Below are 24,556 nucleotides of genomic sequence, written 5' to 3'. Positions count from 1 at the left end.
ATTACTGCCATCAGTCTGGGGCACCAATAAGGAAATTGCATCTGTCTTCTCAGTATTTAAAGGGCAGCTTAATGAGTGCCTTTAGTAAGCCATGTCTTTCTCTTCCATAGGAATCACCACTGTGCTGACAATGACAACCATCAGCACCCACCTCAGGGAGACCTTGCCAAAGATCCCTTATGTCAAAGCGATTGATATTTACCTGATGGGTTGCTTTGTGTTTGTGTTCCTGGCTCTGCTGGAATATGCCTTTGTAAATTACATCTTCTTTGGAAAAGGCCCTCAGAAGAAGGGAGCCAGCAAACAAGACCAGAGCGCCAATGAGAAGAACAAACTGGAGATGAATAAAGTTCAGGTAACATATTCAATATTCCTAACAATATTCTTCCAAAATGTATCAGCAGCATGGCACTCAAGGCTCCCATAACAAGGGAAAAAAGTAATTTTTCTTTAATACAGCTCAAACATCTCCCTTTTATATATTTGAGAACTGAGGATTGAAGTAGTTAGGTTGAATTAACATAGATTAATAACATACCTGGACCTAAAACTCAACCCCAAGTCCATTATCTCTTATTTTGAACTATATAGTTGTAAAACTGTATGCAGAAGAATAATGCCAGATTTGCTTGATAAATGAATGAGAGAACTGAAGTGACTCAATTCTGTTCTAAGTGGAAATAAAGAAATATGGCCCAGTGGTTATCACCACAGACTGGAATGAAACTGCCCAGCTCTGCTATTTCCTGGCTTTATAACGTCAGGCCAATCAACCTATGTGACTCATGTTACCTCTGTCCTCAGGTCCTCATCCATAAAATGGAAATTATTATAGTACACCTACTTCACAGAGTTGTTTTAAGGACTAGATGAGTTTTTGAAGAGCCTTATATTTGTAACAATACCTGGAACATAGTGAGTGCTCAATATCATTATAGCTACCTAGCTCTTACCATTATATAAAAGACATTGTCACTATTTTTCTTTTGCTTTTCATTGGTAGATCTTATGACCTGTGCTTATGCTGGGTAGAATTAATTAAAATTAATGCCTTTTTTATTCTTTGAGAACATCTCTTTTGCCTCTGCTTCTATGCCATGTTTCACTGAAATCAACTTAAAATTAAGTACATTGAAATGCCATATCCACTATAAATTATTTTCAAGATGGCACACAAATGACAACTTAAATAGTCACTGGTCTAGCTACTGTTCTGAACATTGCGACTACTTCTCTGAAGGAGACAAAGTTGCTGGCTCTCATAGAGTTTAGATTCTACTGTGGGAAGAGAGGCAATAAACATGTAAACATATTCAGAGGATAATTCGAGGTTGTAGTAAGTGCTATGAAGAAAGTAACACAGAGCGATGGGTGAATAAATGATTTGGATAAGATTCAAGGGAACAAGGAATGAAGAACAGGTGATCAGGAAGACCTCTCTGAGGACATTACCACTTGATCTGAGACCTCAGTGATGAGCAGCAGTAACCATGCCATGCCCATTTCGGGCAGAGAAAATGACGAGTGACAGAGATTCTGAGGAAGGAATTGCTTGATGTGGGAAAGTATCAAGAGAAGACTAGTGTAGCAAGTTCATAGCAAGTGAGGGAGAAAATGTAATATGAGACGTGGTTGGAGAATCAGGCAGAAGCCAAGCTATAAATCTTCAAGATGTATCTTCATGCTCTTTAGTAGGATACCAAAACTGGACAAACACTGCCAAGTAACTAGAAAATTATGGGCAAAATACCAAACATACTCAGCCAAATGGTCAAAATCCGAAGTAACTCATTCATATAAATTTTTCTCTTATGTGAAATATTATGCTAGATTCTATGGGAGAAGGAGGACGCATGATATTTGCCCTCAAGAATCTTCTGATCTTTCTGGAAAAGAAAATTATAGGAGGTTATTAGACTATAAAATGAAACAGGACATCACCTACCTTGAGGAGCATATCTGAAAGGAAAAGTCTTCACGTTTTCCGTTTGTAACCATACCAGCTTTAAAAGTATGTTTAGTAGAAGTTTTTAAGGCTACCTCTTTTCTGTTCCCATTCCAATCTCAGTTGCCTTCTAAACCAAAGCTGGCCCTCTGCATGGCTAGAAATGTGTGTTAATTGATATATCATGGAGAAAAGGCCTACATAAATAAAATAGCATAGGTTCACTGGTAGGAAAATCCAAAGATATGAACTGGATGGGCACTCAAAGATACGTAGAATTTGGAAAGGTATCAAGGAGAATACGTGGTCTTTCAATTGGCTCAGAAAGCAATGCACTCTAGAAAGGTGATTAAATGGAAAGCCCAAGCAAACTGAAATCAATGCATTCAGATCGTTTAAAAAGATCATAAAACAAACTTTAACCAAATTCTGTGGCTATTGCCTTGATTCCACCCCAGGATATCAAAGAACTTTTCTAAGGTGCTCTGGGACACATAACGGCAAAAGGAAAGCCTTGTATGTCATATCATACTGAGAGGTATAGTATATATAGCTCTGAAGAGGACTTAGTGACTAGAAAATAAATAAGTAAAATGTGTCTGTCTATAACGGATAAGCAGGCTTTTTGACTAACATTGGACTCAAACATAATATTTCACTGGATCTCAAATCAGGAAACTCTTAGCCCAGGTAAATTTAACACTTTAAATTTTAATCCCAGTAGAAAGCACAGAAAAATCCACCTATTGCCAGGAGATGAAACATTTAAGGAAGATAAAAATGCATTTTTATCCATAGACACCTAGACTAAAACCTCCACAAATGCTTTTCACAGAAACACAAAGAGACAAAACTATGCCAAAATTAATAAATACATCATGTTAAGACATGAAAAAGTAGTTTATATTGGACTAACCTTCCTGTGGATCAAAAATTATAAACCCTGAGCAAAAATCTATTAAAATCAGCTTGAGAACATAAAAGAATAACTGAAACCAAGCAAAAACTAAAAGAGAATCAACCCTCAAAGGAAGAGAATGTCCCTCTGTTAAATCTCTATTTACATCTTTGCCCTGAGGCCTCTCCCCACCAGTCTGGGGATGTGGGACAGCAGAACTTCAGGGAAAAAACCAAAAAGTCAAAAACAAAAAAACTACAGTTTTATTGGTTTGATGAGTCAGAACTTGGAGTTTGAAACTTCCAGAGTTCCTAGAAATCTTAGAAAGTGAACCACAAGAGAAACTCAGAACCTGAATATAAACTTCTCACAAATCCATGGTTGATCCCTGAACTACAAATGTACAAAATGCTAAGAAGTATGGAAAGGAAAAATAGCTGAAAGGTTTAAAAAGAACAAAAATAAGGGATTCTCCTTGAGTCAAGGAAAAACTAAAATAGACTCAACCTAACTACACATAAAACCAATGCACTACACATTCTAGGTGACCTATTAGTAATTTAACTGTCCATTAAAACAAAACCGAACATTCATCAGGAAAATATATTATATTTAATATATTAAAAAATAACTAGGCATGAGGAAAAACAGGAAAATATGCTCAAGAAAAAAATTTAGTCATGAGAAACAAACTGCAAAAAGTCTTGATGTTGGCTTAAAAGATAAGGACCATAATTAATAATAACTATAATTAACATATTTAGAAATTCATAGGAAAGAGTCAAAAACTGAAAACAACTGAAATACCCTATAATAGGCAAATGGTTAAACAAACTAGTATATTCGTAATATGGAACACTAGCCCAATAAAAAGTAATGAACTATTGATACATGCAACAACTTGAATGGATCACAAGATCATTATGCTGAGTGGGGGGAAAAAGCCCATCATAAAAGATTATACACTGTATGATTCTATTTATATAATATGCCTGAAATAACAAAATTATAGAGATTGAAGAATAAGTAAGTCGTTACCAGGAGTTGGTGATTGAGGGGAGGAATTGAGTGTTATTGTTTAGAAAGAAGTAGCACAAGGCAGATCTCTGAAGTGGTGGAAAAGTTCTGTATCTTGCAGTGGTGGTTATGTGAATCTTCACAGGTAATAGAATTACAGAGAGCTAGATACACTTTATACCAATGTCAGTTTCCTGAGTATTCGTGAACAATAGTTAAATAAGATGTAGTCAATGGGAGAAACTGGGTGAAGGATTAATGGGACCTCTCTGTGCTATCTTTGCCACTTTCTAGGAATCTACAATAATTTCAAAATAGAAAGCTTAAAATAAAGCCCATAGAAAGAGAGTAATATAATGTAAGAAGAGATGGGGAGTTTCAGAAAAAGATCTGAAACTATGGAAAAGAACCAATGGAAATCATCGAACTGAAAAATGCATTAGATGGATTAGCACCAGATTCTATACAATAGAAGAAAGGATTAAAAAACAAGAATAGGGTGCCTGGGTGGCTCAGTCCATTAAGCGTCCAACTCTTGATTTTGGCTCACGTCATGATCTCAGGGTTGTGAGAGTAACCCCATGCTGGGCTCTGCACTGAGCATGGAACCTGCTTAAGATTCTCTCTCTCTCCCTCTGTCCCTCCCCCATCACATGCTCACACTCTAAAATAATTAAATAAAAGATTAGTAAAATTAATGTTAACATCGGCCATCTCTCAGTTTTTCCATTGCACTAGTTCTTGTCGTAAATGCTACTACCTCAAGGATGCCTTAACTGACCAAACCCACTGTAGGTTTATATTTTGTACCATTGTTATTTGTCCTTACCATACCCTATGCTTTTCCACAACAGAATATATCACAATAGTGAATACATGTTTACTTAGTTATTTTTTTAACGTCTGTCTCTCTATTAAACTGCAAATTTTCCAAGGATTGGCATCAAGGTCCTTGTCTATTTAATTTATTGTTCTTTACTCAGAGGCTAGAACAGAGAACAAAAAACAACAACAACAAATAAATATTTGTTGAATGAATAAATCCTAGAGAACCCTTCTCCATTTAGTGAGCATTTAGAATGAGTTCTTAGGTACCACCCAAGTTACTGAATGTTACATTATAATATTTTATAAAATATTCATATTTACATATTCATAATAAGAAAAAGACTATCTATAGTCCACTTTAGTTTCTGCTCCAAACTTTCTTACTGTTTCTATCACTTTGATTTTTAATATTTTTAAAGCATGATTTATATCAATCCCCACTATTCGTTCTGAATGGCAGTGTCCTCTAATAGCAGATAGATATAATCTTCAATAAAAAAGCAAGTGTATTACTTCATCTGTTCACTGTATTGTCTCCAGCAGTTAAGATAAGAATGCTACCCCTGGTTAAATTTTAGAAAAAAATAGAAAATGATATGAGATTTTTTCTTTCCTATAATGGTTGGATGATCCTCCCCTTTCCTTTCAGATACTTGTAAACAACTGAATTCAAATAATATATGTGCTGTGGTCCCAGACAATTTTCATTTGAGGGACCCTAATATTTGCCTTGGTACCATAGAGCACAGTGTGGCATCGTTCATTTATTACACATTACTTTTGATAGCCATGGCTGGGCAGTCATGTCAAGGGTTATTTGTACTGAAGCGTCAGAAGGGCTTGCTTTGTCTTGATTTATATTTCCATCAGCTGCACTGAAGCATCCTTTTATAGGAGTACAGATGCTGAATCCAGACATTAGGAGAGTTTCAACCTCCAAGGTGATAAAGACTGTAGATTCATGAACCCCTCAGGCATCATCTGAGCTAGAGATGGTATTTAGGGTTTTGAAAGATCGATTTCACAGGATAAGTAGGCTGTAAGTAAGCCACTTCTGAGCTACTTTTACACTAACCTGGAATTGACATGGTTGTATCGGTTGGCCACATGATTTCCCATTTGCATATAGATTCACCTAAGGGGAATGGTTGTATGGGTAATCTGTAATTAGATACTGATTCAAAGTTGTTTGAAGTCATGGGGGACATCAGTGGGATCTGCCAAAAATTCACACCAAATGTGCAGTTGTAACCCTAACAGTTAAGAAATAGAATTTCCCTTCAGAGCCAAATATTGATACTGTAATGGGGCCTCTTTGCTCTCATCCCTAGTCTCTGTAGTGTACGTCATCTACAGTTTCAGACACTTTTAGACATCTACACTTTCAGGCAACTTTCTAAATGGAAATCAGCTCTGTACTATGATTAATTCCAGGATACATAATGCATGTTAAAACAGGCATCCTAGAGCTTTTCTCTCTCTGCCTGCCTCTCCATCTACTTGTGATTTCTCTCTGTCAAATAAATAAATAAAATCTTTAAAAAAAAAAAAAAAAAAAAAAAACAGGCATCCTAGAAGTCAACAGCTCTTTCCTTAAAACTAGCTTGACACAGATGGATACGTACATTATTAGCCTTTGAGCCTGGGGCCTACCCCACATCTCTGCCTTGTCCTGAAGCCAACTAGGACACTTCCCTCAACCTTTGATGAAATTTTAACATTTCTGACTTAACATCTTGGATTTTGGAGAAATTCGGGCAGGACCTTTGATTTCTAATGACAGCCTGTGTTAATAGTTCATGAACATGTTTAGTCCTCAAATCCCTGCCCAAATCTGGCTCAGTTCATGCTTTGTTCTCCAGTCTTGGCTTAATGTAGCTCATCTCTAGATGCTTCCACAGTCTTATTTCCCTTTCTAGGAATCTCCAAAGCGGTCTCCCTTCCTCCCTCCCTCTCCCTTCTTTCTCTCTCTCTCTCTCTCTCTCTCTCTCATTTTCTCTCTTACATCTAGTGTCCATTTTCTTCTATATCCAAACAGCTAGAATTCTTCTGTAAATGAGAAAGAAATTGAATTTACTTAACAGGCTTAAGAAAAACATGGGTTTTTTGTTTTTTGTGTTCTTTTTGTTTTCTGTTTTATTTTTGGTCGGGGGGTGCACACAGAAATGGAAGGTCCATGAATGGCTTTAATTTCACATGTGGCTATATCCAGATATTTTAAAAATGTCATCAGAAAACATCTCTCTTCATCTCTTAACTCTGCTTTCCTTTATATTGGCTTTACTTTCAGTAGACCCTTCCCTCATGGTAGTTCCAAAATGCCTAAGTTCATATGTTCAAAGCTTTATAACCTTAACCCAAAAGTACTGTCTTAAATGCAAGCGTTACAAAAAAAAAAAAAAAAAATCTTAGGATTAAATCTTTTGGATCAACTGGAGTCATATTCTCACACAGAAATCAATCTCTCTGACCAGGAAGACAGAAAACACTAGATGTCCAAGTCTGGGTCACATGCCTATCCTTGGAGCCTCAAAGATGCACTTAGGCCCATGCACTCAACCACACGCACCAAGGAATCTCAGGTAATGTTATCAGAAGAAGATGAAATGGAATCAGACAGGTCAAACCAATAGGCATCCACCATAATCCTCCTTCAACTCTGCCTAAAGGAAAATATCCGCCATAATCCTTAACGTGGGATCCAGCTCTCACTGCGATTTCATTCTGTTTTCCTCTTCTCCTTCATTCCTCCTAGCTCCCCCCTTCACCAACACACCCTTTTTTCCAGAAGTACAGCTCACCGTTTTCCCAGATTGCTATGTTTTCACTCTTCAGTAACTGACTTATTCCCCAGAATTCACCTCTTGCCTGACTTCCCTCACTCGTCAAGCTAAGTTGATACTCCTCCTACAGCTTTCCACTGCACACTACGCTTACTTGTTTTTTAATTTGAGAAATATTTCATATTTAATTTTAACAAATATTTAGTGACAACATACTATAGGAACACCCTCTATGCACTGGGTATAGTCAGCAATGAATAAAATGAAACCTTTCATTTGGATAAGAGAGAAAGATAATGAACATCATATGCACAAATACCTCACACCGAAACAATGAACAGGACACTCATAAACACACATAAAATGCCAGATAATAAAAATGCTATAAAGAAAAACAGAAGAGGCCTTGAATGCAGACACTTTTCTCTTCCACTTTTGGTATTCCAATGCACATCTTAGAGCTTGGTACAAATCAGGCACTTACTTGATTTTAAAATAAGTGAACTAATGAATCAATGAATTATAAAACCAAATAGGATGCTCTTAAAACTCATGTGTAATTGGAAACATTTTTTCCTATTGTATTCCTAGTGTTACAAAAACGAGATTTTTAAGCCCCTCCTAAAGTGAAAACTGTTCGGTACCTTTCAAAATTTTAAAATCTATATAATAAATATTTTCAATGAAGGACATTTATTTTGATTAGGGATAGTTAATAGTGATGATAGGTGTGTATGCATTATTAATAGATTGCTTTCAACCTATGTTGATACTTTTTCTTTTCGGGGAGGGGGGAGAGGCAGAGGGAGGGAGAGAGTCTTAAGAAAACTCCTTGCCCAGCACAGAGCCTGACAGGATGTCCATGGGCCCACGCAGGGCTCAATGCCACAATCCAGAGATCATAACCTTAGCCAAAATCAATGAGACTCTTAACCGACCAAGCCACCCATGCACCCCAACACTCTTCTCAGCAATTCCTTCTCCTGAAATCTCTATATTAGAGTCTAAAGTGTTTGATAACTCCACTCTGCCTTTACTTCATCATATTCTCCTCTTGGGAGGAATAAAGTGTAAATGTGCATTGCTGATTATCTAGGAAACCATGGCTAATACAGTAAGAAGATCATAACCAATGTGATACAGTAAGAAGGACTTATCCACATAAGAGCAGTATCCCACAAACCCCAAGACAGTCACACGCACGTTGACATCACACACCTTAAATATCTCCTTTTTGACTACATGAAAAACAATGGTTACTCTGACCAAAATCCCTCTTTTGTTTACCTGAAGAGCAAACTGTTACTGAAGAGATTTAGGATGAATATTTTAAGAGGATTCACTAAAGATGAAGCCAAAAAAATAGCCATTATTTGCATCATTCACAATTCAATGAATTTGCTGATTATAATGCATTTTATATTTAATTGTAAAAAGCACTCATCTCAAATATTGGGACTCCCTAAGCCCATGTATAAAATGATCTTATGTATAAAATAGTTTCTGTTTTCTTGTTTTTATCATTCTCTTCTCAAAGCTAATAAATTCCCACTCACAACAGCTTAAGAAATTACTCCCCAACTTTGATGTTACGTATCTCTCAGGCTTGAACGGCGCATATTTGTAATTCATTCTTAGCTGCCTGAAATAAGTTAACTGCTTTGTGGATTTTTAGGCACACCAAAATCAGCTAGGGCCCTTGGAATGCGTGTGTAAAATGCAGACTGAGAAGTCCTTAATTTAGGATGAAAGGGGCTCAAGCATTTATTTCTAGCAATGGATGCAGAGGCACAATAATGTCTGAGAACCACGACCCTAGAGATTCTAACCACTTACATATCTTTGGCTATTGAAACTCTAACAGCGTTCAGACGGACAACTCCACGTCTGGGTTGCAGAGTTCCTCATTCTGTAGACATTTGCTCAGCCCCTCCTTCGCAGTATCAGCGTCTTTTCTGGAAGAGCACAGGGGATACACAGCAATAGACAACGACAGAAACGAAAGAGCAGCTGCCCTCCTGAAGCTTACAACACAGATGAATGACAAATGTGTAAATAAATACACGGTATACGGGCAAATGATGATAATGTTGGTGGCGAAGTGATAAGGAGCTAGGCAGGTAACCATCTGAGGAAGATCATTCCAGAAGAGAGGAACAGCAGGTGAAAATGCCCTGGGGTCTTAGGAGCATCGGGGGGCCAGCCAACGAGAGACCAGTGTGGATGGAGCAGAGAGCTCCAGGGGGCAGAGTGGTAGGAAGTGAGGGCAGAGATCCCCGCTGGGTGCTTTGCAGGTTTGCATGAGAAATCTGGATTTTATTTTGTCTTGGAGAGTAGCTAGATTTAAATGGAGGAGACATGGTCTGGTTTACATTTTTTAAGTATTATTCCAGCTGCTACGTAAAGAAAAGACCACCCGGCTTCCTTCCTGGAAAGAGGAAGATCAATTATGCAGTTAGACATGATGATGGGGAAAAGTGGTCCGAATCAGGCTGTGTTCAAATGTAAAGCCGTTTGAATCTACTCATACACTGAATGGGAGAAACAAGGCAAAGAAAAGGGATCTGGGAGAAATTTATCTACCTGAGTAATGTTCTGGAAAACTGCCACTTGTTGCATTTACTTCTTTTTCCTTCTCTAATTCCTATATAAGATAGTGCACATTTGTTTTGGCTAATGTAATTTTGCCCTGTCTTCTATAGCTTCTTGAAAAGACACTACAGTTTCTGCTTCTACCACTAGTTGTCAGGACACGGTAAAGAGACTCGTAGATCATCTCCACCAAAGCCTCCCGTCCTCCTCTCACCACCAAACCAAAAGGTTTCAGGAACTTGAGATGAAAGGGTTGCCACCTGGCAACCCTGGCGAGAGCCGATGACTGACAGCAACAGCAGGAACATGATACATTCTATGAGCAGGATGGATGCGCAGATGTGAGGCTTGGCTCTGCGGCTCTCTGCTCCCTTCAGGTGAAGGCAGCCATTCGCACTGGTCAACCTCAATTAAATAGACTGTGGGCTTCTGAAAGGCAGCTCCTCCTGTTCGAACATCTCTCTCCTTGGCTTCCTGTGCTGTACTTCAGAACCACTCAGTAAATGTGACTCTAATTGAATTGGCTAGCAAGAAGGAAATAACTTTCTGTTTGCAAAGTAGATTGAGCCCAGAGGTATTTCTCAACAGGGCTTTAAAACTGCCACTGAAAACAAGATTATATTTTATTCCAATTATACTGAAATGAGTTCTGCTATATTTACATATGGAAAATATCCAGAACCGTTCAATTCAGTGAGTGGCAACATTTTTTCACAGCCGAAGGCACCGTTTGGGGATGTTAGGGATGGAGAGAAGGGGAGAGGGAGTAAAATGGACGGAGTGGGAGAAAGGCGAGCCCCAAGCTAGAGAATGAATTTGTACATTTGTTCGGGGTTCTGTTGAGGGAAGAAATACAGCCACCACCTCAATGTTTTAGTCATTTGGAAACCACCCTTATGATCTTTGCCATACCCTTTTGTCAGTCAGAATTCTCCAGAGAAACAGGACCAACAGGAACAGAACCAGCATACATACAAAAAGAGATTTATTTTAAGGACTTGGCTCATACAATTATGTGTGAGATCTGTAAGGCCGGCTGGAAGTTCAGGCAGAATTTCTGGTGCTATCTTGAGGCAGAATTTCTTCTTCTCCAGGAAACTTCAGTTTTTGCTTTTAGTGTTTTTCAGTGATAGGGTAAAGCTCACATCATCAAATGGAATCTCCTTTATTTATAGTAACTGATTAGAAATGTCACGTCTACAAAATACCTTCACAACAACCTCTAGACTAGAGCCAGACTAAACAGCTAGCTGAGTAACTTAGCTGAGCTGACACCCACATATCCACAGCTTACCACCATACCCTTTTACAGACTGTACTGTCACTCATTCATTCACTCATTCATTCATATAGTAGATATTTATTGAATGCTCCCATGCCAAGCACTTTTCTCAGCTCTGGGGAAACAATATTGAATTAGACAAAGTCCCTGCCTCCTAGAGCAACTTTCTAGTGGGACAGTCAGGGAGAGGAACAAGTTGGCTAAGAAGAATTCTGCTCTATTTTCAGATTAAGAAACCTTTAAACATCCATGCAGAGCTATGGTGTAGGGTGTTCAGTAGTAAGAAAATAAGAGAATTTACATAACTTTAAATTTTTCATTCATCGTAATAAAATCTGAGTGTGGATGCACTGTTCAGAAAAACATGCACAAAATCACCAAGTTAGAGGGCTGGCTACATCTTTCCTAGGACACTAAAAGCAATATAGACAGATAATTTGTTTTCTTCATAATGTTACCTGATTTTTTTAAAAACTAATTTTAGAAGGAAGAAGGGCATTGCCTGTTTTCCTCCATAAGAATATAAGTGCCAAGTGTTCAGAACCTCTTGTGTTTTGCTATCTTCGCAGAACTGCTGTGTCTTCACATTTTAAAACCAAGATATTGTGTTGGTAAGGGCTGCACTGTAGGAAGGCAGGAGAGGGTTCACCAGCTGGAAGCTGGCTTGTTCCTCCCCATCTCAGGTCCTTCAGCGTGAAACCCCAAGCTTTCTTTTATGTGAGAAACCCTCCAATACTTGCCTGTGGTCAGCACACTTTAAGGAGACCCTCAGGAGGGAAGAGGAGAGGAAGGTTCCACAGGCAGAAAGCCAATATCATGCTCACAAATTTCAGAAAAGTCTGTTGGAAAAAGAGTTAGTAGCCTGAGTTTGAACGAGGTCATATTATCCAGGAAAATATTTAGAATCAATTGGAGGTGTAAGGAGTCCCAGGGTTTGTTCGGCAGAGTAAAAAAGCAAGGGGCTTTATTATTTGAGATCTTTGAATTTCTAAAATGTGAGACATAATGTTCCATTATTTATGGAGGGGCTGATTTCCTCATCAGTAAACATTTATTGTTTACTGTTAACTCAGTAAACATTTATTGAAAAAATGAGCAAGGAATGAACAATTTAACATTTTCAATGCTTATCCATGGTATGCTTAAAAATTACCTCTTGGAGTGCATAAAATACGCCTCCCTACTAAGGAGTCAGGTGAGGATGAACAGTTCATGAGCTGTTGGACTGGGGCTGCAGTCCAAAGTCACACTCTTTGCTCCCTGGTATCAGTCATCTCCAGCTTACATTTTGACCATCTACCTGAAAGGGAAGAGTGAAGGTTTATTTGTCGACCCTCCTGGAGTCTTAATAACAGTTGTATTCATTTGCTCTAAATTTAGGTTTAATGATGCTCTAAACTTAAAAAAAAAAAAAAAAAAAAAAAAAAAGTCAATGCTGTTGGTTGGAAGAATATGTAGTTAATATAACGTAGTAATTCACACACACACCCCATTTAGATAGATTTATCTCCCTCCCCAGTCGCAGGAACCACAGAATGAGTGCAGGCCTGACTCACCAACCCAGCAGGTTCAACAGGCACATCCCGCACCACACTGCATCTTTTCTGTAAGCAGATCGGAAGGAGAAAAATACCCAGAACACGTGGAGCCACGGATGCCCGCGTCCTTGTCCTCCATAGGCCCAGTGGGGAGCAGTGCAAGAGGAGGAAGGGAAGAGAAGCTGGAAGCGTGGATCCCTCAGTTTCCCTCCCAGGAACTGGAGCGGAGAGTCCCTTCCTTTAGGGCGACAGGAGGAATGGGCAATGATGATCCCAATGAACACTTACGTCCAACATGAGCAGTGCTCTGGGAAATCTGTTTATCTGCCCTAGAAATCAAGTGTGTTAACATTTTCATTTGCCTCATGTCCTTCCGCTTCGAGGTGGTGAAATCTTTGGTGTCTGCATCACGCCCAGATGTGGATGAGTTAATCCCTTATTGACAAGGCAGCCACCACCTGGCCCGTCGCTGCTTCTGAGGATATGAGGAAACAATAGCCACTTTCCCCAGGGACATTATTTTTGGAAAGCTGTGCCACCCACTGTGGATCTAAGGACACCTTGGGTGTCTTTATATGGTTGAAGGGAAAGGAAAGACACTCTTCTCCAAAGGGCAGGGGTTCAAGCGGAGCCCACCAGAAACCCCACTGGCATCAACAGTGGCGTTGCTGTCACATATTCACATTATGAGGAAGCAAAAAGCTTAGTGGTGAGGAAGGGAAACTCACACTTCAGGAGAAATGTACAAGCACTCCATCTCACACACACGCACGCTCACGCACACGCACATGTACACGCACGGTCTGTAACACTAGCTTTTAGGAGACATTCTAGACTGTGTGGCGGAGAGAGCCTGAAGATGGGTCATGACTGCTACATGGCCCTTCCCAAATTTCCCCGATAAAGAACAGCATAATGTGGATTCAACTATGCAGTAATGCAGTCAGCATTCGTGAGTAGTTGTAGAACCGGATTATTTTATATGTCACTTAGAGCTATGATGTCTAGCTCAATGACAAAATATTTTGAGGGACCTGCACAGACTAATAAAGATCATGCAATTTATTGGCTCATTGGAGTCTGAACCAAAGTTAACGAAAATATCTTAATAAAATGTGCCTTTTGTACAACTTCTGTGTAATGAGGAGCATATCTTTATGCTTCATTGGCTGATTCCAAATTCTAGTAACTTGTTTATTTGGGGAGATTCTATAATAATGCAACTTAATGATGCATACAGTACAGATCAAGTGATTCAATTTTACAAGGTTTTTGGTTTCTTTCATTTTTTGTTTTTAGTATGCCGTGTCCTCTGCCTAGAATATTATTCATAATAAAGTCTGTCAAAATTCAGAAACAAGGCCTTGAGATTACCTGGTGAACACCTTGTATTTTTAAATAAAGAAATGGATTTAATAACAAAATCAGGATGAGAACACAGTTTCCTTGTTCTTTTAAGATTTTAGTTAGTTATTTATTTGAGACAGAGAGAGAGTGCGAGAGAACATGAGCAGGGGTGAGGGGCAGAGGGAGAAGAAGGCTCCCTGCTGAATAGGGAGCCCAATGCCGGACTCGATCCAAGGATCCCAGGATCCCAGGATCCCAAGATCCCAGAATCCCAACCTGAGCTGAAGGCAGACGCTTAACCAACTGAGCCACCCAGGAGCCCCAAGAACACAGTTTTCAACTCTGAATCCTTTGTTCTTTCACCCATCTTTAAGGCCTAGGAAAAGCCACACCTTCTTTATGAAGACTTCCTCGACCTCCAGACTTTTTAGAACCCCTAATCATGGTCTATGATGTACCATTTAGCATTTGGTTAAGAACTTTTGTCACTCCCCCCAGTTATATCTCACTCCTGTATCTTTAAGGAGATTATTGTCCCAAGGACAAAATCGTATTTTATGATACTCTACACTGAAACACCAGAGTGCCTAGCAGAAAGATATGCACCATGATTATCTCCTAAGGGACTTGCCCCTTTTCTAATGAATTCAGTACTTTGCTCCTTGTCACTTTAATGCCATCACCCTCTTTCATAAAGTAAACTTTATGACTTTTCACCCATATCCTGGTGCATGCACAGGCGCGCGTGCGTGCGCGCACACACACGTACATATCCCCAACACCTAGCACTGTGCCTGGCACACACACTAAATTCTCAATACTGTTTACAGAGAGAAAGAGAGAGAGAGAGAGGAAGTTGGTTTGTGAAGTTACTATAAGCAGGGAAGGTACACAGGTACACACAAAAAGTAGGATTTCAACTGAGCCTTAAAGAAAATACACTGACTGGAGCGCCTGGGTGGCTCAGTGGGTTAAAGCCTCTGCCCTCGGCTCGGGTCATGATCCCAAGGTCCCACATCGGGCTCTCTGCTCAGCAGGGAGGCTGCTTCCTCCTCTCTCTCTGCCTGCCTCTTTGACTACTTGTGATCTCTGTCTGTCAAATAAGTAAATAAAATCTTAAAAGAAAATACACTGATTAACATACAAACAGGAGGGAAAATTATACTTAAGGCAAAGAATATCCTGTATTTTAATCCCAAATTGAGCACTTTTTGTTTGTTTAATCGCAGGTCATTTACTTAAGCTCCCTGAAGCTCTATTTCCCTACTGCTGAAGTAGGATAATATTATATATTTTGTAGCGTTGTTATAAGAAATAACTGAGTTGAATTATGCAGTAGGAATCAATAAATAGTAGTTATTAACAACAACAAAAGTTAATATTAACTCCCTGAATGAAGAAGCCAGTAGAAGTGCCCATGAGGGCATAATGGGTAGCTCAATTAGGCCACGGCAACATGCTTTACAGAAAGAAAGGACAGGTGGCAGTGGAGGGAGAGGCCAGATTGAGTCACCGTCTCTCTCTGACTACCTCCAAGCTTAAAGCTATCAAATGCATCATTAAATTCACTGCGGGGTGTGGTGAAGGCCAAGGACTAGGAAGCGGTCCTTTCTCAGTAAAAAGCACATTTTTTTTTAAATCGGACAAGACACGGGTTGTAATCTCAGCCCTAGCAGTGGAGTAAGCCTGAGGCAGTTGGCTGTAGCAGGTGATGAACAATGGATATATACAAACCCGCTACCATGATGCTAAGCACCTAGCGGACACCCAAATTTTCGTTCTGTCCTCTGTGACATACCAGCATCATATCCCACCACTCTTTCTACCTTTCTTTTCTGTCTTTGCCTCTTCCTAAGCTTTATTCTTTCTTGGTCACTCATTTCTTTCATCTGCTTACCTAGACCTTTGTTTGACATTCGAGGGTTTACTGAGATTCATTTCCTATGAAAGCATTCATAGAGCACTTACTGTAACTCGGGCACTGTGCTAATAACACTAGATTCCAACATGGTTGCCTGTACTGCCCGTGGAAGTACTTCAGACTCATTTGCATGAATGAACATGTCCTCTCAAGGTAACTTAGTTGGCAAAGGGCATCGAGTAAAGTTAAAGAGAAGCCACATTGTAGGCCAAACATGCTCACATTTTCTGTAGTTCCATAAATGTGTGTGGGCATAGCATAGACAAAACTCGGGCAATCTGGGATAGGTACCACTCAAATAGCAGGAAGCAACAATAAATAACAGTGGGGACACGAAAGCCAAAGTATAAGCCAGGCATATCCTTTTGACCCCTGAATCCTACTTTTGGCAATTTAGCCTGAGGAAATAATTATAGCGATGCACAAAGATTTAGCTAGAAGATGTCCCTTGCAGGCTTGTTCATGTAACACTGCAAGTAAAACAAGCCTTAACATTAAGGATAGATGAACACAATTATGCTTTATCCGTATAAGTAGTTAATAAGTGATATCTCAGAGGAATAATTATTACCATGGAAATAGGACCAGGTACACTATTAACCCACCAAACCAGATTGCAAAGCAAAATATGCCAGGTGAACTTGTGCTTGTTAAGTATATAGGAATAGAAAAAAGACAGGAGGGATAGCAGGATACTAAAAATAATGAACTCTAAAGGTAAAATTATAAAAATTTCCACTTCTTATTTTTTTGTGTTTCCTATTTGTTTTCTCATTTTATATACTTCCATGGGCCACTTTCATAACAACAACAAAAAGAAATGCCACAGTATAAATGATATAGATAGATAAGTATACATACATATAAATGATGTATGGATGAATAGATAGAAGGTAGATTAGACCGATAATAAACAGATGTATGATAAATAAATAAATGGTAGATAACTAGAAGGTAGATTAGATACATAGCGGACTGCATAGTGGTAGACAGATGAAGGAGTAGATAAATGAGAGATCGATGGTAGATTAGTTAGGTTAAAAGGTGATGAATTAAATAGGTAGAGAGCAGATGAGCTAGATAATGATGGATTAGATAGAGACGGGTATAGATGACGGTTTAGAGAGAGAAGACAAACAGACCTTAGGCAGGTGTTGGATTAGACAGACAGGTGGTAGATTAGGTAGATAATGATGAGAGCTACACAGAGGACAGATCATCCTGTAATCCAGGAGGCACGCAGAGCAGGACGTGCAGCGGGACAGTCTCGGGAGCCCCGCGCGGCGTCCTCAGCCGCAGCTTCACGGGAACAGCCCGTGTCCCTCCCGCTGTGGCTGAGCGCGTCCCTTTCTCGCCAGGTCGACGCGCACGGCAACATTCTGCTCAGCACCCTGGAAATCCGGAACGAGACGAGCGGCTCGGAGGTGCTGACGGGCGTGAGCGAGCCCAAGGCCACCAGCATGTACTCGTACGACAGCGCCAGCATCCAGTACCGCAAGCCGCTGAGCAGCCGCGAGGGCTACGGGCGCGCGCTGGACCGGCACGGCGCGCACAGCAAGGGGCGCATCCGCCGGCGCGCCTCGCAGCTCAAAGTCAAAATCCCCGACTTGACTGATGTGAATTCCATAGACAAGTGGTCCCGAATGTTCTTCCCCATCACCTTTTCTCTTTTTAACGTCGTTTATTGGCTTTACTACGTACACTAAGGTCTGTCCTCATGGTCCTCTTGATTCTTAACCCCACAGGCGCCCCCACCTCCGTGCCCCCCCCCAGCACCCCCACTCCCGCCCCCGCCCAGCAGCAGCGATCCTGCTGTTTTTTGAGGTAAGAGATTCAGCCATCCAATCGGTTTTAGGCCTTGCATTATCAATTTTATTACTGCACCATGTTTACTTCCAAAAACAAAACACCCACCCACCCACCCACATACACACACACCAAAAACTCTGTTTTTTTTCCAGTCTACTGTGGTCCAGGTTATCCGCTCTTTCAGAGCTCTAGTAATTGCCATGTTTACAAACACACACACACACACACACACACACACACACACACAGAGGAGTTAGATCTTTAGCAGTCCTCCCTACTTACCCTGGATTTTACTGATTTATTTCTTAAATGCTATTGGAAAGAGGACCTAGCTCTGTGCGCGCACCGCTTCCTGGTAAACTGTAACAATCTCATGCTGCCAAAAAAACAACACAATTTCCAGGATCTCAGAAGAAAAAAACAAAGCCATTGACAAGTTACAGATTTCCAGGAAGAAGGGGGGATAGAAGGAGCCTAGACAGGAAGGAAGGCTCCCCTCCAGGCTCAAGTCTCCAAAACTCCCTTGTAGAAGGGGTCCCGGCTCCACGGGAGAGGAGGGAGGGATTGACCAGGGCGGAGGAGTTTGAGCCCCAAAAATCTGCCATCCTCACCGCACCGTTAAACTGGATATTCTGGGGGAAAACAAAAACAAAAACAAAAAACGCTTCCTTCTCCGACTTGCAAGCGGATTTCAAATTAGCACTAGAATCCATCCTGGTGGCCATTGAGAACATTTTTCTTTTGTTGAGAATAAGGAATCTGGGGCAATGGTGATTTCCTTAACTATTCAAATGAGCAGCCTTGAACTCATTTTATCGCCTCTGTGCCCTGAAGCCATGCCTGTGAATGTCCCCTGTCCCTGCTCCAGAGAGTAAGGGACGAGAATGGAGAAGGAGGGCTTCCATAATGGGAGAGTGAGCATTTTTTTTGCTTGGGAAAAAAAAAAATTTTTTTTGTCCTTTCCATGAGGAAGGCAAGTCTTATGTGCTGTGAAAAGGGTGCCTGGGCAGTTACCTAAACTGCCAAATCTTCAATCAAATAGTATATATTTCTTAGCCTTCCAGAGAGCAGCACCTAATGGTGACAGGTCTTGTTGGACAGGCCTCAGCGAGCACCTTACGGCTCTGCTCTCTGAGCTCTGCATTCCAAAGTATGAAATGAACGCTTCAGGAAATGCACATACACCCACTTTGCTGCCCTTCTCCTCTGAGGCCAGATTTCTATTTTTTAAAGAAAAACTTCAAAAGAGGAAAACCACAGATAACAACAACAACGACAGAATCCCTGGGCCTTCAAACATGCATACCAGCCCCTAAAACATACAACGTGTCCAGACTCGTGAATCATTGTCATTGCTGCTCTGCCTTATCTCTGCTCATGGGTTACCGTAGTCACGAGTCGCTGAAGGGGCATCCCTCATAGGCCCAACACACACTCCTAAACGTGTCCAACCAGCTACACTGGGGTTTATCCCATTTTATGTCATTAAAACCTCTTTTTTTTCCCCAGTCTAGAGAGTAGCTAAGAATTCTCTATGTTCATTTGCAAGGTTGAGTGAGACCCTAAAATGACCAACCAGTGATGGAGGCAATTTGTTTGGAATCTGATCTCTGGATGTCAAGTAAGGGTTGAGGATGATTGCATCATTTGATGATCTGGCTTTCTCCCTAAGGCTGGGATGAGGGTCTATGTTTACAAAAGCATCAGCTGCTAGAAATTATAGTCTTACTTGGAAAGATAAGGCCAAATTCCTGCTGATAACCCCAAGGGGACAGAGCATTGAGATACTCTTTTCAGAAAGCAACAAGAAAAGACAACCCCCAAATAAATGAATGGTTATGGCTGCAGATAATACACATTAATAAGAATATAAAAACTGTGCTTTTACTGCAAAAATTATCTCAATGGTTTCATTAGAAATTAGTAGAGTCTGGGGACCAAATTCTCATTTAGGGTTATAGTTTGCAGAATCACAGTGCCCTGGTCAAGAGAATCTCCAGCCTCCGGGGATGAAGAGATCCATTCTGCAACTGACTAGTTCTTGGCCGGGAAAGATGCTTTGCCATCAAGAAATGCCCAAAGAGAATGGAATATGACCATATTGGGAGGTTAATATTCCCAATGACCATCCAGGAACCATTGCATATTTAAACACAGGAAGGGAGATTGTTGGCCATTGCCCAACAGGAATGAATCCTTCTGGTGTCAAAACTCTTTAAAAAGATTTTAAGGATGAAATGCTAAATAAGAAAGGAAGTGTCTATAATCTATGTTCCGTAACAAAAAAACAGTTTTTTCTTTATTCATCTATTTAGATCGTCCTCCTTGGAAAAGACTGAGGTAATTTTAATTTTATGATTTTTTTTAATCCTGCCTTCCAAGTCTTAAGGAATTTGATGCTTATAGTTGAAAGGTAAAGCACCTCTGAGAAAAAGAGAACATTTAAAAAATTCTTATATCTTAACCTTTGTAAAATGAAAGATTAGCGAACCTGAATCTACATCGGGCACAAAATAGTGTCACTGTTTGTCCTCCTGGGCTATAGAGGGGACACAGGATGGTGCAAATAGCTATTTGCTATTTGCAAATTAAATAGCTATTTGCTATTTCCTATTAAATAGCTTTGAGTTTAGAGGCAATGGGAGCCTGAAAAATGGACAAGCTGACATATTTCTGGTTTATGACCTCTGTCCCCACTTCCTTCTTCTGGACACCTCCCAGCCAAATTCCCTCCTCCTCGACCCCCACCCACACTCCCTCTGGAGTTAACAGTCCATGGAAAAAATTCCTTCCTTCCCTACCTCTCTCTCTTGTCTTGCTCTAAATGATGTACATAAAAGTTGTTAGACATTCCTAAGTGCCCTCACACTGGTCCCCATTCCTGAAAGATACAGATCAAGACATTATCAAGGGGTCACCATCTAGGTATTCCTGGGTTGTTTTCTTTTTGCCATGAAAATAGCCATACTCTCCTGCATTACTGAGTGGCAGCAGAAGCAGAAGACTGCGTAGACTCACTCTCCTATGCCCCAGTCATGTCCAGGGGACCCCACGTCCACAGTTCATAAAGTGGCACATAAGCTGTGTCATAGATGTAGCCTGTGTAGACCCAGCAGAAACCCCATCTTTCATTTGACAATGTGACTACGCACTCATTTTTCCCACTCATGTTCCTTGGCTTCACATATCAGGGGTGACCTATGTTATGCTTAACAGCTTTGTGAGGCAGACCCAGGTAAAGGCACACTCAGAGGTAAATTACCCAGGATGATTGCCTCCATACTCTGTACTGCCAAACAGAAACAGCAGACTGGTTGGTGATTCTGCCGGCTAAATGATACGTGTTCCCATATCATATATGCCATCTTTATTGTGCATTATAAGCAACGAAAGATCCTGAAAATGCAAAGAGAAAAATGTGGTGCAGAGAATAAAGTTTGGTGTATGGATCCAAGGATAGACTTTCCTTAAGCAAACATTACATACAATATACAGAAATGTTGACTAAATTCCATCTTTCCAAAATCAATGACTCCTTTATAAATATTCATTTATGAAAGAACTCAGTTAAAATTTGCCAAGTTAAACAAACAAACAAAAAATATTTATAATGCTAGAAGGAGACAACCTCCAAGATTTCTTACATGGACAATTTTGAATAGTGTCTCACCAAAGGGTGATGTGCCCCTAATTTTTTTTTCCTAAACAAAATGTAATTCTATATCCCAGGAGGGAGGAAAAAAGAATGTACCATTATTTGTTCGTGTTGGTTCAATCAGCGATTACTGGGATGAGAAAGAATAATGAACACGTTATCTCAGTTTCCTGAAAGCGAACAAAGGTAAACTTGTGAACAGAATGTAGAATAATATTATGTAAACTTCCTTGTAAATTCTGTACATAGTTCATTGACTTGTTCCCTGTTGCGTGGTGGTCTTCGGCTTTGGGTGGGTGTTTGAACAATCTGAGCATTGTAAATAATGTCAGCTTCTAAGGCACTTGCTTTTATTCACGAAGTGAAGCAACTAGTGATTTGGGCCCAAACCAGAATCTCTTTCGCTCTTGCTGTTTCTCTGCCATTTTGTGTGTGTGGTTGTGTGACTCTGCCAGGCATCTCTCTGCCCCCTGCCTCGTGCCCCCACCCCGCAGAAAGGAACAGTAGCCGCAGACACGGCTGCGCTCTGGTGGGGTATGGGAATGGTGCGCCAGCAGAGACAGGAACCGTAGCGAACTGCTTCTGGAACCGTGTCATGAAAAGTAGATGTGTTTGTATCAGTCCTTCGTGGCTATTCATATATCGAAATACCAAATTTTCCACGCTATTGAGGGGTCAGGAATGGAAGAGATGTTCAAAATCCACAGGTAATCCAAAGCTTCCTTTGCACTGATAGCTCCAGCTTTTAACTTTTTTTCCTTCCACAATATTTCCCAGAACTTTTAATGAGAATAGACGTGAATGGATGGGTCTGATCAGGGCAAACACACAGTCAAATGTCCAAATGATGGGAAGGAGAAAAGGAAGAGACAGCAAATGACACTGAAACACCAACTGGCTAATGAATCCCTCAAAAATGCAGAGGTAACTATGTTACTGCTTCTAAAAGGTAAAGAGAGAGATCGGCAATTAAAGCAAGTATTTTTCAACTGGGGGCCCAGGGTTGTGTTTGATATGTGTTAGTTAAACTTAGAATCTGGTAATTAAATATTTTCACATATATTTCTCCCAAGTCCTGATATTCTTGCAAAAGACGTCAGAAGGCTGGGACATTCAGGCATACGCTGTGTTTTCATGCCAGCTGGCAGTCCCAGAGAAGGTGATGGAGTCTGCAGAAATTCAGAATATCTCAGCAAGCCAGGACATAGATTGGTTTTTTAGAAACATTTTTAGAATGAACCGTGTCTTTCTTGGAGCTAAGAACTTGGCAAGACAGGACTTTTTGTACCAGGATTTCATGTACCCGGAGAATCATTTTGGTTTCAAAATGTGTCAACCAATGTCCATCAGTAATAAAATAAGAAAAAGTGTCCTATAGAAACTAACAAGGTCAGTCAATTTGTAGATCCAGAATACACTGTGCTTTTACTCTAATCATGTTTTTTCTATATAACAGAAATCAACTAAACTGACAGAAAATTGTTAAAAGTTATAATTTCACAAGCCACATTTGAAAGGAAACCTTTGGTAAGAGAAGAACTGCAAACCAGAAAATATTAAGTTCCTAAAAGGGTAAGAATAAAGAGTTTTGAGTTTACTTTTAGTTCTCCGATAGCAAGAATTTCCTTATTTGCATGGAAAAGGTTTAACAGTTGTCTTGTTTGGTTTTGTTTTTCCTAATCAAAAAGTCTTCGGTACATCAAGGGGCTCACGGTCGTTCCTGATTGGCCGCTAGATACTTTGCACCTCCTTGAGCAACCAGCACTCATCACAAAGATTTCAGTAGGAAATCAATGTGGGAAAAATAGGTGTATTGTTGAACCGGTTGGAAAGAAACCCATTCTCAATAATGACTCTACCGGTATTTCCTGGATGGAAGACAATAGAAAAATAAATCAGGAGTAGAGAGGCCAAATAACATTACGCATTTGCCTTAGGTACACAGGGTCACAGATTCACCTAGCTTCAAACAGCTCCCGTTAGAAGCCAAAGGATGAATAAGAGCAATCGGTATTGCCATCTGGCTTTCACCTCTCCCTGGGTTTCCTCTTGAGGAGAAACAGTAAAGGGGGAACATTTTCCAATAGGACTTTTTTATAGGTGAAAATGATTAAAATACGATACGCGTGTGCACCATGCAGGTTTGGCTGCGTGCGAAATACATTACCTCTCTCGTGCTCATTCCCTCCCAGCACCAGACGCCATCTTGCCTCCTGCCTTAACCCAACAGAATCAATTCATGTTGCCTCCTCGTCATTCGAAACCTCCTGAGTTATGTGCCCTTGCATAGCTGAAAGCTTGTATTGTGTATCTTCGATTCACAAAACAATGAATCTTAATAATCTCCCCCAGATTCTTAGTCCTATTGCCTTTAAAAGATCTTTGGAGGGAGCTTTGGAATCTGGGTAGCCTCCTCCAAACTGCTTCGGGTTATTTTTCTTTTCTGCTTTTCCGTCCTGTATGTCAAGAGTACATGTTTACATAAATCTCGTCTCCCTCAGCCCAATTTAAAATAAAGTGGAAATAAAAGTCATTAGCTCAAACCTGGCAAAATTCACATTATCTACACCAAAGCTGGATGACAAGAACGTCCCCCAACATTCTAGTGGCGGGATGGTGAGTTCACACTGTATCAGCTCTTGTCCGTCAAACTCATTTCTCACGCCCTCCTTCAGCCTTAACTGTATGCCTTTAAGAAACCTATTATTATTCCAGAATGGTTTCTCATTCACAGCATACACTGCTGGTTACAGACCATCCTCTAGGAACTCTTTTACTCCTGTTACAGATTCTGTGTCTGTGCATCACCCCACCAACCCCCCCTCAGCCTTCTAACAGACATTAAATGTAGGAAGACAAGTCATAAGGCAGACTTGTCCAAACTTCCCCTATGAAATTATACAGAACATCTTTTTCCTCCAAACAGCCTTCCTCTACTTAG

At 40.3% G+C, this 24,556-nt stretch overlaps 1 protein-coding gene across 1 annotated transcript in view; it reads left to right on the top strand.

Annotated features, from left to right (window-relative positions):
* Window positions 1-23,212, top strand: part of GABRB1 (gamma-aminobutyric acid type A receptor subunit beta1) — a 404,625-nt gene extending 381,413 nt beyond the window's left edge. The window contains exons 8-9 of the mRNA XM_059162170.1: window positions 111-355; window positions 17,510-23,212. Coding sequence (XP_059018153.1) covers window positions 111-355; window positions 17,510-17,857 — 593 coding nt within the window. The 3' untranslated portion in view covers window positions 17,858-23,212. The remainder of the gene's footprint in view (window positions 1-110; window positions 356-17,509) is intronic.
* The last annotated feature ends 1,344 nt before the right edge of the window (window positions 23,213-24,556 follow it).

The sequence above is a fragment of the Mustela lutreola genome, chromosome 1 (assembly GCF_030435805.1).
Source record: "Mustela lutreola isolate mMusLut2 chromosome 1, mMusLut2.pri, whole genome shotgun sequence".
Classification (NCBI taxonomy): domain Eukaryota; kingdom Metazoa; phylum Chordata; class Mammalia; order Carnivora; family Mustelidae; genus Mustela; species Mustela lutreola.
This window is presented reverse-complemented; position numbering and strand designations above follow the sequence as displayed.